Source organism: Falco naumanni, chromosome 1, assembly GCF_017639655.2.
Source record: "Falco naumanni isolate bFalNau1 chromosome 1, bFalNau1.pat, whole genome shotgun sequence".
NCBI lineage: Eukaryota > Metazoa > Chordata > Aves > Falconiformes > Falconidae > Falco > Falco naumanni.
This window is the reverse complement of record NC_054054.1, coordinates 42,363,302-42,378,811: the sequence shown is the minus strand read 5'-3', so window position 1 is coordinate 42,378,811 and position 15,510 is coordinate 42,363,302. Positions and strand designations below refer to the sequence as shown.

General features: G+C 37.6%; 1 protein-coding gene and 1 long non-coding RNA gene across 3 annotated transcripts in view; one reads left to right on the top strand and one right to left on the bottom strand.

Moving 5' to 3' along the window:
* The window catches only part of CTNNA2 (catenin alpha 2), a 515,720-nt gene that overhangs the window by 38,723 nt on the left and 461,487 nt on the right, over positions 1 to 15,510 (bottom strand). For both annotated transcript variants that reach the window (XM_040591247.1, XM_040591257.1), the window contains exons 13-14: positions 8,144 to 8,295; positions 1,145 to 1,258 (exon numbers count right to left, since the gene is read on the bottom strand). In XM_040591247.1, coding sequence (XP_040447181.1) covers positions 1,145 to 1,258; positions 8,144 to 8,295 — 266 coding nt within the window. The remainder of the gene's footprint in view (positions 1 to 1,144; positions 1,259 to 8,143; positions 8,296 to 15,510) is intronic.
* LOC121086876 overlaps positions 1,241 to 15,510 on the top strand; it is a 34,238-nt gene continuing 19,968 nt past the window's right edge. Inside the window, exons 1-2 of the long non-coding RNA XR_005827461.1 lie at positions 1,241 to 1,334; positions 10,854 to 10,907. This is a non-coding gene — a long non-coding RNA (uncharacterized LOC121086876). The remainder of the gene's footprint in view (positions 1,335 to 10,853; positions 10,908 to 15,510) is intronic.

The following is a 15,510-nucleotide window of genomic DNA, read 5'->3' as shown; positions in this document are numbered from 1 at the left end:
GTGTCAAGCCCTAACATACTGTAGATCTTCCTACGGCAGCTGAGAACTCCTCTTTCCTGATCCTCTGAACTGATCTTTCAAAGCATCAAAATGCCTTTTGGTCTTCAAGTTCTCGGCCCTACAATTCCTCTTCCTGAAGCCAAGGTAAGAAGCCACTGTTCCCGTTACCAGCTTTTGCTGCAGTCTTTGAGTGCATATGGGGAGGATACTTCTAATTTAGTGTGTTACTTCACTTTTAACACTTATTAGAAGAAACTGCAGACCTGTGCAAAACAGCCATGAATATCAATCAGGTAATTCCCAGTTCCCCACTGGTTCTCTGCTGGAAAGTGTAAAGGCTTTTTTTTTTTTTTTTTTTTTTTTTTTTCCTTTGCATTCTCTTTCCAGTTAAATATATTTTCATGATGTCCTTTGCCCCCCAGATTCTAATCTGACATTTATATTTATCTTTTTTTATATATACTCTGAGCAGCCTGTTTAGTCAAAGGTAAAGTAAAAAAAAAAAAACCCCAAAAAATAATCAGAGGGTGGCATAATCCTGTGCGTTAACAAACTTCACTTCTCCAGCACCTATGACCCCTGAAGCACTCATCAGCTTAATTTGCAATCCCCGTGCAGAAGTGGAGGTCACAAATCACAATGGCTCAAGTTTATCATGATGTGATTACTCTGGTAAAATTACACTGACTCAGTAACAAATGTCTTCAATTACAATTAAATTACAGGGATGACTCGGTAGCTTAAACAGATCTTCTTGACAGGTTTGCACACTGGGAAACATGACTAATGTAAGATTTCTCTGGGTACAGCACATGGTGCCCTGATGGATTTTTTTTTAATTTATTTTTTTTTTTAGTTAGCTAACTACTCCCACAGTTTCAGCACATTCCAAACCTGCAAGGCCTTCTCCTACAGCACTAGCTGGAGCAAACAGCTGGTACAAAGCATCATATAAGCCTAAGGAAGATCATGCAATAAAGTCAGTGGTTTTCAAATAGGTGAGACATGAAAAAGCTTTAAAAATACTCCTGTCCTTTCTTAAGTGACCCTGAAGATTTGAAATCACTACATTTGCTTTCCAAGGCATAGCTTTTTATTTGTAGCTATAGAGACACTTAACGTAGTAAGTGGATTTTATACTCACCCTTGCACTCTGGCCAGCAATAAGCTGGTCGTCTTCAGTCTGAACGCTTGTTCGGCTGCGAACGTCATAATCTTCCTGCTCAAAGTCTGAATCATCCTCTAGCTCTTCAGGGGTCTAGAGAGAGAGACAGAGAGAGAAAGCAAAAGAGAGGAGATGACAAGCTTATAAAGGATACAAAGTCCCATGTACAGTAAGTTCTTATTTCATCGACTACCTGCCCAGGAAATGCTGTTTCTCTTTGCTTTTAAATTAACTTGTCTGCCCAAGCAGTCAAGAACTGAAATTGAATTGTCTTTAAAATTAAGTTGTTTCAACTATAGTTTTCTTTACAAATGGCATTTATCATTACCTTGCTGCAACTTTTCTTAACTCTGTTAACATGATGAATGCAGTTCCTGGAACAAAGATCCTCTGGAAACACTAACAACTGGAATGCAGTGTTTCAAAATTATGTTCATTCATATATAATTGGATATTAAAGCTATTATATTACTGGAATCTCCACGTAATCTTCAAAAGAGAAGGTAAATACCTAGGAAAAAGTAACTAACATCCTGCAAGAAAAAGTTATCAAAGCAAATAAGAGATTTCCCCTTGAAAGAAAATGTAAATTATGTCAACTGGTTTTTAAACAAATGTAAAGTTTATAATCTGCTTTATCTTGTTGGTTCATATGCTTCTTTTCAGCTCTTGAATTTGCCTCATCCCCTACACTGAAAAGACATTATCCCCATTGCTGGTGCTACGAATTGTGTGAGGGTCCCTGGGCATATGGATTAAATCTAGTTATGTATATGCTGGCTTCAAGTTGTTTAAAATGTTGGTGAGAGGGACAAAAAAAGATAACTGATGGATCTGTTTACTTGGGTTTTTCACCTTCTAGCAAAAAATATTTCCTTATGTATATATGGAGAGACAGCTTACTTTAAATCACTATTTAGCACTATATAGAATATAGATGGTGCAAACCCAGAAATAGTCTTTAGAAGGAAGATTATATTGCCTTTTGTGCTTGAATTGCATCTAGTACAACAATCTAGCCATGACTAACTTCTGAAGGTACAATATGTGACAGTGCTGATAGAAGAAGATCACAGTAACTGTGCAGAAAAATCCTTACCCTACTGGGTACACATACACCTCAGCATTAACCTAAAGGGCCAGTCATTACAGAAGAAATCATCCATGCTGGCATTTCATGCTTGGAGGCAATGTCAAGTTTGCTAGCAGAGGTGCTAATCATTGCCAGTTGTCATTACAGCTCTGTCTTGAAGATGCTCAGTCACTAGGAACTGGTCCAAACCCTCTAACATAATGTAGAGAAGTCTTTTGGCGATATTTATATTACAGCCTGGTTTCCAAGATGAAGTGCACATCACTGTTTGTAATGGAAAATCAGCTGCTTTGCTAGCTACGTGGTGAAGTACACATGATGGGGAGAGTAAAACACAGCCATGTTCATTTGGCTTAAAATGTATGAATTAAATATGTGTTTTGATGCTTAGCACTGGAGGAAGAAATAACCAAGTATGACAGTATGGTAATGAAACTCAGGCTGCCTCTCTGAAGAGATGCGTAGAAATAGTGTATATTAACAGGATCGACAGGAGATGAATTTTAGGTGAAAAAATGGATTTATCTTTTCTCCACTGACACAGGGGAAAAAAAAAAAAAAAAAAAAAAAAAAAAAGAAAGATTGGTACCCATCATTAGAATGTCCAATGGTCTTGCTTTCCAATTGCCTTTAATCACTTTATTCTCTCTCCTCAGTTGCCTGAGGGAAGGATGCGACTTTAAAATCTACCATAAGCAAGCCAGCTACTAAGAGAATCACACAACACCCTGAGCAGAAGAGGGTATTTGCTATTATAGGGCTCAGCTTTTTATTTGCCTAGGCTTTACTGTGAGGAACAGGGTGGAGAGTTTAAATCCCTTTTTCATAAACCGTTTGGCTCTTATCCATCCTCCAAGTCCATTCAGCTATCTAGTTGCACTGATCATTATAAAACCAGTACCCTCCCCTGCCCTCTCTCCAAGTATACTCCTCTTAGTAACTTCCATCTCCACTTTAATAAATAAGGCTATAAAAGATAACGTGCAGCCCTTTGCTAGGCTTTTATAGTCAAAATGGCAGTAAATTAAAGGTGCAATATTCAGAATATTACATCTCAACACTGTAACCAGTAAGGACATGATGATGCCTCTTAAAAAAACTAAAATATTCTGAAAATTCTGTTTCAGGGATTTATTTATAAAGAAACATTCAGGAAAAAATGTATTGCTGTTACTGCCTGACTTTCATAATGTTAAAATTTGTGATCTTTAGAAGATTGAAAATTAGTAAGTATAGATGTTGAACTTCGAGAAAATGTAGTGTAAACCAAAAGGACAAGCTAATGCAACTGTTAATAATATACAAGCACAAGAAATCTCAGTATTTCCTCTCTGTACCAGTGAGATCTAATTAAAAACTAACTTTCAGATTCACTTACTCAAGGTTTTCAAGTGTAGTGAATTTAACATCCTCATATTCTTCAAAAAATAGCTACATTTTTCATTAAGATGAACAGTAGTTAACTGTTATCTGTAGGCTGCCATTTAAAATATGTTGCATACTTTTCACTCTTGCATCGTTGTGTTGTTTTATCTGATTGATCTCTTGGAGATGCAGCCCATATGTAATAGGGTCTCCTGTTTGTTTAGACACAACCATATAAAAAAGAAATATTCTATTGAAGTATCTTGACATAAAGATTTTTACTCTTAGCAGGGCCTTCTAAACATACCATGACAACTCTAATTTTTGTGCACAACTAACAGGACCTTGGTATTTAAAACCTAGTTTCCAAGACAACAAAGTCTGGAATTTAATTTATCTGAGTTGGAAGACAGAAGGACTGAATCAGTCTGGCAGGCACCTGAACCTATGATCACACAGACATAGGAAACATGGATTTGCGATTGGAGACAGCTTCCAAATAAAACTATGACAACCACTAGTGGCAGGAGGAGCTAAAGTAATTTTCAAAAATAATTGATTTTATGAACTCACTGATTTTAGTAGAAAAATGGTACATTTTCACAATTTTTAGTCTGTCTGTTCTGTGGCACAGGCTGTAAGGCTTCCCAGGGCTATTTTCACATAAAGTATCTCTACTACACATAAAGCATATTCTTCACTTCATTCATCTAATTCAGATGAATTCTTCCAGTGAAGAAGAATCTTTCACAATCTGAGCTAAATCACCCAGTAAATATATACTTTTCTTCTAAGATGTATGCTTTATTTCTAATAAGAATTTGGCGACTTTCAGCTTCCAGTAATTTTTTTAAATATCTCTCTGGCTGCTAGACTGTAGACTTTGCCGTAAACAAAGTATCTTCCATCAATATAATTGCAGTATAAAAGTGTGAATTATGCATGTCATAAAATGGCATGTATATGCAGATTTATAGATGCTCTTTGTTTAATATTCCACCAATTCAAACATGATGAAGATAGAAACCTCACTATGCTATAGTTCTGTATGCACTTAAAAATTGTAAGATGCAATTATAAGAATTTCAGCACTGTAAACACCAAGTGAAGCTAACGTTGTACTGAGAGGAAAGAAAGAAAAGATAATCCCCCATTTTTTAACATGAAAATACCCTCTAATTCTAAAAGCTAAGGAGAGAAAAACCCTTTATAATATGTTTTTCTATTCAGCTTCATGCTATTCTGTACATTTGTTTTTGCACAAGGGCAGTTGCAGCCTGAGTAACTCAGGTGCTGCAAACAGCTTTGGAGTAGCAAAGTAAAAGAACCTCTCTCACAGCGTGTCTTCAGCTGTTCAATGATTTACAGTAATATCTCACACTTTAAATTCAACCTGAGAAGCAACAGGTAGTCAATGTAGACAACGGACCCCATAACACCCTTTGGAGATAGGCTGGCTAAAAAGATGATTGGATTCTCCACCAGGTCTAGTTTGCCAGAGGATCTGAGATGTAGCAGCACTCTGGAAGTCTCCACAGTGGCTGCTCCATGGGTGATCATGGCTAAGTCTACGCTGACAAGTATGGAAGAGTAGAAGAGAATTCATACATCTGAACAGTTGGGGCTAAGGACTTGACGTGCACTACCCTCACTTCATTTTTACTCAGACTCACTACAGGCTTTTCCCACAGACTGAAAGTTCCTTAATGATAGAATAGAATAGAATAGATGTGCATTTAAGATGCTCCTAGGATGCATCTTCCAGAATCATCCCAAAGAATCAAGTTTATATGCTCTAAGACTACTCTGTAAAATGAACTAAAACACAGCAAGAGGGAACAACTGGAGATTGGCTCAAAAAGTGTACTCCTGATCCAACCACATGTAACACTAAGGCTAATGTATATGTAGCTAACAGTGAGGTTGCTAACAGTAAAGGCCATGTGTGAAAAGAGAAGACCAGGCCTGGAGATACATAAGAATGAGAAAAATGTGATTCTTCTTAATGGCACAGACAATTTTTGTGTAATAACTGAGAGAATATCATAAGTAGGTATGAAAAAAACTGTAATTTGATCCTCACACAGTAATAGAAAAATATGTTGGCACTAAGTTATTATTTTCTATCTTATTTTTACATTCTATAATTATACTTCTAAATTTATTGATACAAGCGCTTCAGCTGTGAAAAAGATTTTTTCTTCTGTATAGATCATAATAATAGTCCTCAATGCAAAAATTAGTCTCCTTTCTCTTTCAAAGGGACAATAAAATCTCCATGTTTCAAGGGAAAAGAGCAGAGTTATCCCTCTTTCCTTCAGCTTACTAAAGGTAATAATACCAACAAAAATTAATTTAAAAAGTGGCTTTATTTCCTCTATGGAATAAGGGAATCGTCTCAGACAAATTCAGTCTTTCATGGTATGCACATGAACAATTACTGCCTGAAAATAATTGTGGCAGAAGCTCTAAAAAGTTTGCAAGGTTTTTTTGGTTTTATAATTCTGCAAGAAGTTTTACAGCCTAAATTAAAGGGATATATGAGATTTGGTAGATTATTAGATAAAAATATTCTAAGGACTGTATTTTATAGCTTAACACTTCACCCTTTAATTATATATTTCATTTCAATGTAAGATGTTTGGATGTGTCTGAAACTGAAACTAATTTTGTTTTCTACAGAAAAGGTTCTGATTCAGCAGCTCCGGTCTATGTCAGTTTATATATGTGGATTTTCCCAGTTAACTCACAAAGATAATGAATCCATTTATGTGCTTTAGTTCTCTGTCTGGGTAAGGAGTACTACATTTAGCTCCATAAATAACTTCATTATCTGAATGTAAAAGTACATCTTCCTAATCTAGGTAAGCAGAACTCATTAACTCATATCATACAAGGAGCAGAAAGTAGCAGTGATACAATTGCAAAAGTAATCTAGGATGTAAACAGGAGACTGTGAAGCCTGTATGTTGATCAGCTTTCGAAGCTAGTAGTTAATGTAACATAAGACAGAAATTAAATAAGTGAATGTGCCTCCAGAATTTAAAATTGTGCTTTGTGCTTAGCTGAAGCATCTCACCCAGTATGGACAGCCTCATGATGACCTCTCTGGGACAGCTCTGATGTACAGGGGGGTGCTGGAAGATACACCTCTGCATAAGGGATGGTGGGAAAGCATGGGTCTATAGCAGAACCCACCTGATCATTATGTCTCATGAAGCAATTTAAAATGACTCATGAGAGACTAAAAAAGATTAAAATGTGCTTAGAAGTGGTCCTTATCCTACAAGAAGTTTGGAAACTACTGCTACAGACTAAGGAACTAGACTATCAAAGGAAAAACTGAAATACTTTACAGATCTTTTATTTGCATCCCAGTCCAGAAGACTTGCAAATACCCCAGTGTTGCATACCCAGAAAACGGGACAGGTTTGCCATCCTTGTTTGTCATCAGCCATGACTATAAATCAGTCCACCTGAGATTAGCACTGGGTATGGGAATGGAGTTTATATTTCACAGTTATGAAATTAAGCCCATCAAAAGCTTTTCCTGTAAATGTTAATACATAGTGACAGATGACTAAAATGGGGCTATTTTGGAGTGGTGCAGCTGCCTAAAGCCTTACATCAGTGTCATAATATACTCACAACCACAAGTGTATGTTACTTGTTTGCTCAAAGGTTTGAGTTGCTGCTTTAGCACTGTTATTCGCTTTGTAAGTTTTCTCCGTGATTTTCACAGTAGCTTTATTTGTACGTGACTTTCACTGGGGCAGATTCAAGGTAATTTGGGCTTTAAATAAGGATTTCAATTGCGGAAGAGATGTCCAAAGCAGGTTTGGTTTGTTATTTTGGTGGTGGTGGCTCTTTTTTTGGTCTGTTTGTTTGGGTTTTTAATTTTTAGACTACAGTAAAAAACAAGACACACATCTCTCACGATAATTATGTTGTTCTGTGGGGTTTTTTGTTTGTTTGTTTTTTTAAAAGATGCCTAAGTAAATTGAATCAATTGGTTACTCAGCACTGAAATGACACATTCTTTGCCTCAGTAATCATTCAAAACCATCCCTGCAGAGGCTCACTGGAGCAGCAAGATTATTTATTTATTCATTTAGATATTAACCAGACTTACCTCATATCCTAGGCAACACACATACATTAAGGAAAAAAAACCACACCACCAAACCACAAGAAAAATCTACACAAACTTTGAAGATCTTAGCAAATTAATGCTACTAGTATGGGAACAGTAATGAAGTTTGCATCTATTGGCAGTTGTGATCAAATCTTCTCCTAGGTGATTAACAAATTAATTATGGTTCATCTCCTAAAACACCCTCATCCCTTTAGTTACAAATTCACTTTTGCTGCACAGACTTTTGTTTCATGTTTGTTTCAATGTCAAGCTTTTCTGACTTATTATGAAACAAAGTTGATTCCAAGAAGCTTTTATATTCCTCTCATCCAATGCAATACTTTCCTGTAAGTCCCAACTTTTATTTCCCAGGTGCCTTACATACCCTTATCATCAGAACAGCTTTCCTGATGTCACGAACTCCATCATAAACCAAGCGGGAGGCATCTATGAACTCATTTTCTTCAAATGGCTGTGGGACATTTGCACTCAAAGCTTCAATGGCAACCTCAACTTGTTCAGCAAAACGTGGCATAACTAGATTAAACAAAATGAAAGGCACTAAGATTAGACACCTTCTTTCGTGAACATTTTTCCCTGCCCTTGGGCATAAATACTTTCCAGTAGACACAGTACATACTGTTACAATTTCAAGACTCAGGAAGCCTCATGGCATGGTTTGTACTGACTCTGCACATGCAGAGCTCTGGAACATTTTCTGACAGCATGAAATAACAATCTTCATATTCTCTCCTCCAATTGCACAATACGGAATGAAAAACTTCCATAAAAAAGTGTGATTTACTAACTTTTAAAAAACTGTAAGATATCTGAATTATGAATAAAGTACATTTAAAACCTTTACAACTTGGAATGAACACAGTACATATTTATACCAAATGATCAAAGCAAAATGTAGCTATTATGCCTACTAATTTAGATAACTAACTGCAGTCTAGTTCATATGGAATAATAATAATAATAATTGTTCAAGGGACAAAATGCAAAACCTAGGAAATTACTTTTGTGAAGGCACATAAATGTACATTCTGTTTCTTCACTATCATCATGTATATAACACAAAAAATAGCCATAGATATTAGGTAATGGTATTATAAACAGCAGTATAAGCTTTTAAAATACATATCTTAAAGCAATTATTTATTTATGTAAATAGTTTAAAGGCATTCCTTGAAGTAACAACAGGCTTTTCTTCCAATTTTATACAGGATTCCTTTGAAGGTATAATAACTATCTCCATGTCACATATGCAGAAAGATGAATATTCCCCAAACCAGTCCTCTAATAACTTAAACACAAATCCTGCAAGCAGGAAGAGGAACATCAGGTCCCACTAATTATAATGCACCTATACTTCTGTACTTAGTTACTCCTACTCAGTATTTTAACATTAATACTGGAGAACTGGACTCTCATGTACTACAGGACAAACAGAATCAATGCTTCATCAGAAACCTGGATACAAAATTGCATTGGGATTAATTCTTCTAAATTTAAGGAATTTGGGTCAAGCTTAAAATTTACATGAAGCAATTTTTTCATTATATTCACGTATTTTTTATTATGTGATGCCTTTTAGTATCTCTGTATCCAAATCATGTACTCTTGGCTTTATTATTTTGGCACCATAATTGCAAAACAGGAAATGAGGGTTCCTAAGTCAGACAGATGCTTTTTGTTATAATATTGTATTTCTTTACCATCTTTTCCTTAGACCCTGTTTTTAATACACTTTTTGGTAGCCTCATTCAGACTGATGAATACAAGGGGGAATTTCCAGTGTCATTTTCATCAACAGCAGTGACAATCTTTCCTAGGAAGTAAACTTCCCTGTGGTAGGAAACCACATTTTCTTCTTGACTGAATGTCCTTAAATATATTTTATTCATAATGAAAACTATGGTTGTATGCATCTTACTATCTGATTTAAAGTAAAAACACAAAAAGACACATTAAAGAGTAGTTTACATTTTGAAGAAAAAGTGGCAGTAACTAAAAGCTTAACCTTTCTGTTTCTGGCATTACTGATTTGATGTTAAATAGGAACCCTTTAAAGGGATATAACTACTCAAAACTTGTTTATTCTGCCTAGGCATATATACACACACATATATATCTTTTTGTTCATGTACACAGATGAACATAAGTTGTACCTTTATTGCAGATAATGTTTAATAAGTGCAAGAAGTACTGGGGATATATTGGAGAAAACAGGAAAATGTGACAGCAACAATAGACTTTAAAAAAGTAAACATTAACAAAACATTGCTAGGCAGAGGGGAAACATTTTAATTAGAAAAGGAGTTCAAGAGAGCTGGAAGTTTTGGAAAGAGTATTAATAAATGCATATATCAAATTAGCTTAATTAGTGGAACACTTGAAAGTGTAGTAGGAGACTAATATGATTGCATAAAGAAGTCTTTAGCCTGAAAAACAAAAAGCAAACATTAAAAATATAACGAAAACAAGTAAACATAAAGAATAAAAGAAAGATTATTTAGAGTCATGGGGTTTAAAAAAGTAAAGCTAGAGGTGCAAAAATGACAATAAAAAAAGAGGGAAAGAACCTTAATATTTAGGCTCTTTAAATTTCTATCTAGAATTTCCTAACTAGCAGAGGTGGTCAGGTATTTAATATAATTAATAGTAAGTGCAACAGACCTGAAATAGGAAAGGGCAGTTTGGAGAACATCTACATAAACATAAGGAAATGTGTGTATTAAATATGTCTTCAAGTTAAGAAAAGACAGTAAAATGTACCCTGCAATTCTTAAGGAAATAATCAGAGCAATTTTTGAGCCATCTTTGAGAACTCAAGAGAAAGAATAACAATGAAAGTTCCAAAGATTTAGAAAAAGAAGAAAAAGCACATATTTATTTATATAAAGGTAGAGAAGAAAATAAGGAAGAATTATAGGACATTCAGTCTAATTTCAGTACCCAGAAAAAAAATGAAATGTGATGTAAAGCAATTAATGCTTAATTATCTTGTAAATAATGAGCAGATGTTGGACAGGCAATAGATTTGTCAAAATAAGTTGCATCAAGCTATTACAATTTTTTTGCTTTGACAGGGAAGCCAACTAGTGAGCTGGAGAAAGCAGCAGATATGATACAGCTTGACTTTGGTAAGAATTTTGACATGGCCACACATGACATTCTTAGAAGAAACCCAAGGAAAATGTGAATTAAGTTACTATAAGGTGGACATGGAACTCATGAGAAAAAGCATCTCAAGGAATAATTACCTGTGTCATGTTGTCAAACCAGAAAGATATGTCAAGTGGATTCTTGCAGTGTGTCTAACAAAGAGATGCTATTGTAAAAAATGGGAAGTCAATCTAGTATTATTAAAATATATAGAAAAAGACTTGAGAGACTATACAGTGAAGCTGCACAGTGAGACCCTAGTTCAAGTATTTATTAAGTAGCTGACCAAGATTTTTGTAGCATGTGCACAAGATATAAAAAAAAAGTTTAAACACCATCACCACCATATTTTGTGGTTGTATCCAGACATTTCTATGTATTTCTATGTTTCAACAACACAATGTAGTCCAAATAACATAAATGCTTCTATAATCTTTATCTAGAAGCTATTTCTGAATCATGTTTCAAATACTCAAATCAAAGAACTTCCACCAGCTCCTCAAGGAAATTACTCATAACCTGATAGAGGTTACTGCTCAGATTTTTTTCCCCAAAAAAAGAAGATAAACATGATTATTTTAGTTGATTATTACAACTCATTTATCTCCAATATCTATAACAATATAAATAATAAATATCTGTATATGAATATATATAAATTGGTGAACACGTTTACATTTAACATCTAAGCATGTAATTTGGACTACAAGAATCGTTTTCCAATTATTTTTACCTGATCTATGAATATGAAAGCACATAGAAAAGCAGGCAGCAATGCATGCTGTATTTGTTACACTAGTCTGGTCACAAGCAGACCCGCCTGAGTTTGTAGTCTTAGGCCCAGAGATCCGCAAGGGAGATACAGAAGTGAAACGTTTTAAAGATTATTTACTTGCTAAATCAGAACTCCCCCTGGTATCATGGAAATGCAGCAGGAAAACTAAGGCTTAGCTGCCATCATGGAAACATGGTGGGATGACTCACATGACAGGAGTGCTGCAAGGGGTGGCTATGAACACCTCAGAGGGACGGGCAAGGAAGGAGATGTGTTGAGTAGCCCTGTAGATTGGGGAGTGTTTTGGTTGTCTAGGGTTGAACGATGGTGATGATAGGGTTGAGGGTAGGAATCAGGGAAAGGCCAACAAGGCAGATACCTGGTGGGAGTCTGTTACAGACCACCCAGCCGGGACGAAGAGGCAGGTGACATGTTCTATAAGCAGCTGGGAGAAGTCTCACAATGGCAGCCCTTGTTCTGGTGGGGGCCTTCAGCTTAGCAGCTGCCCGCTGGAAGTACAGCCCGGCAGGGAGGGACCAGCCCAGGAGGTTCCCGGAGCGTGTGGAAGAGACCTCCCTGGCCCGGCCGGTGAGGGAGCCGGCGAGGGAAGGCGCCCGCGGGACCGGCTGCTCCTGAGCCGAGAAGGGTGATGTGGTGGCTGGAGGCCACCTGGGGCACAGCTATCATGGAGCAATAAGAGTTTCCCATTCCCAGAGAAGCGAGGCAGGGGCCAGCAGACCTGCCTGGGGCTAGCAGGGGGCAGAGCTGGGCCTGTGGAGGAGCCGGGCTGACAGAGCCCCGGGGGCAGCAGCCCAGGGGCTGAGTGCTCCGGGCAGGCCGGGCGATCCAAGCAGGTGTGTGCTGGCTGGGGAGCTGGTGCGGGAGACCAGCCAGGCTGAGCAGAGAGCTTGGCTGGGACTCCGGAAAAAAGAGTTTATGGCCTTTGGAAGGAGGGGCAGGACACTCAGGGGGACTGCAAGGGTGTCCTGAGGTTATGCAGGGAGAACATTAGAAGGGCCAAAGCTTGAGGGCAGGAGGTTCTGCAGGGGATTCTGGGCAGGCCGGGCCGAGGGGCCGGGGCCGGTGGGGTGGGGGTCCCCAGGGCTGAGTGCCGGGCCCTGCCCCTGGGTCACACCAGCCCCCGGCAGCTGCGGGCTGGGGGCAGGGGGCTGGGAACTGCCCGGCGGGACAGGGCCCGGGGGGGCTGGGTGGCAGCGGCTGGGCATGAGCCCCCAGCGTGCCCAGGTGGCCCAGGAGGCCAGCAGTGTCCCAGCTGGTGTCCGAAACGGTGTGGCCAGCAGGGATGGGGCAGTTATAATAACCCTGTAGTCAGCACTGGTGAGGCCACAGATGGAATACTGTCTTCAGTTTGTGGGCCCTCACTACAATAAAGACACTGAGGTGCTGGAGCATTTCCAAAGAAGAGAAATGAGAAGAAAAATGAAGGCGGGGAAGAGGCTGGAGTACCAGCCTAAAGGGGAGTGGCTGGGGGAGTTGTGGGGGTTTAGCCTGTAGAGAAGGGGGCTGGGGGAGAACTGATGGCTCTGCAATGGCCTGGCAGGAGGCTGTGGCCAGGGGGGTGGGGTGGGGGTGGTGTTGGTCTCTTCTCCCAAGGAACAAGCGACAAGATGAGAGGAAACAGCCTCATGTTGTGCCAGGGGAGGTTCAGATTGGGTATGAGGAAAAATTTCTTCCCCAAAAAGGTTGTCAAGCACCGGAACAGGCTGCCCAGGCACAGGGTAGAGTCACCATCCCTGGGGGTGTTTAGAAGACATGCAGCTGTGGTGCTTAGGGACATGGCTTAGTGGTGGTCTTGGCAGTGCTGGGTTAACATTGGAAGTGATGATCAGAAAGGCCTTTTGCAACATAAACAATTCTGAGTCTACGAATTTGTTGTTAAAGTATTTAAAAGGCAACTATATGATCTTTGTTCAGCACCAGATCCAGCAAAACGTGCTACAATGAGAAACATTCCTCACCGGAAATAAATATTTAATTTTAGAGAGATGTTTTAAATGCATATAATACTTTAGTAATACCATGCTATTGGACTTACTTTGCTTGAAATGGATGTACAAGAGAAACAAATAGGGAGAAGCCAAAGTGGAGCTCAATTGCCAAAGTATGACAGGACCCCCCATATTTTTCCATATTCTCTCTGTATGGGATTTTTTCCCCTTTCTACCCAAATTTTAAAGTCCTTCAACTCAGCCAATGAAGCCTTACACCAATAATGTTCTGGACTGAAGCCCCACAGATCATTTTTCTTACTATGCCACTGGAAAGATGCCAACAGTCATGACTCCATTCATTTAATCAAGAAGCAGCAGGAGTAGATTCATAAGCATCAGGCCATGCGGAGGAGATAGAAAGTTATATTTTATTTGTTCTGTTAAACATGAGATACTCATTCTTTATCACATGTATTAGCACAGTGACTGCCCTTTGGATGTGAAAGCTTCTTTCAACTATTTTAACCTTACAGACCTGTCTATAATTTAGTTCTAGATTTACATTATTAGACATGAACATTATTTGCTGTTCTGAAATGGAAATAGCTTTTAAGCTATATTATAAATTGCTTGCTTGCCAATTGCATTTTTACATCAGTGCTCATTTTTGATTAAACAAGCAAGGAAAACTATCTTAAACTAAAAAGATGCTATTACTTACAGCTTCTCCAAGCATATGTTGCCATTTAATGTAGTAAAGTTTTTGGAAATTGTGTTAAGAATTGTATTCTTCTTCAGTTAACGTTATTGGTCCACACATGAGGAGCTCCGTGACAGTCATGTATGGATAAATATCTAACTCAGTTACATCCACAAAACTACCAGTCTTTCTTATCTGTCATTTAAGAAGGATATTAATATACCAACAGTGAAAGAGCTACAAACAAAATTCAGGTGAAGTCATAAAATCTGTACCTGGACTTGAAATTTGTAAATGCATCAGAGGATGATTCAACTACTATGTACAGACAGACTGGCTATGAATTTCAGATTCAGAAGCAAATCAATACTTTGGGAGAAAAATTAAATACTGGTTTCTTAGTTTAAGCTGTAGTCTTTAAAAGTTATGCAGACACTTGGACTGAAAAATATGATCCATTAAGATCTCTCAGTCTAACTACATGAATTAATTAGGCACCTGCATAAATGTTTACGGAATCAGGTCCCAAGTTAATAGCAACGCTTCTAATTTACTGACTTTGTCATTCTAACAAATAAAGATTTTAAAGCCTTTCTTTAAGTGAGTTTTCAATGGCATTGAAAGTAAAATCACAGCTGACAAAATCTAGGTTGAATGGCTGCTGGAGAAAAAAATGGGTAACAACAAAATTAAAATTACTTCCATTTTATTTATTAATTTTTAATTTTTTTTTCTTTTTACTATCAGCATAATAGAAAACTAGCGCATCACCATGGGTGAACTAATGCCTTGATATAACCTATATTTTCTTGTGAACCACCCTACTCCACACAGAAAACATTTTCTCTAAAACTTTACTTGTTTTTCGCCTCCCCATCACTTACATATTAAAATTATCAAGTAATACTCCATTCCTAAAAATATATTCTCTGTTGACTTTTTCTCCTATGGCAATCAGTTTGTACTGCAACATTTGCATTTCAAAACATAGCTGCAAATTTTATTTAGTGATATGGGAACAGTAAGATCACTGATAGGGAAAGGTTAGATTATATAATAAAATTATTATTATAAAAATTAAAAACGTTTGGATGTTATTGTTCATAGCATTAGAGTATTAAGTTTCGTTAATATGAATGCCTAGCTAATTTAAT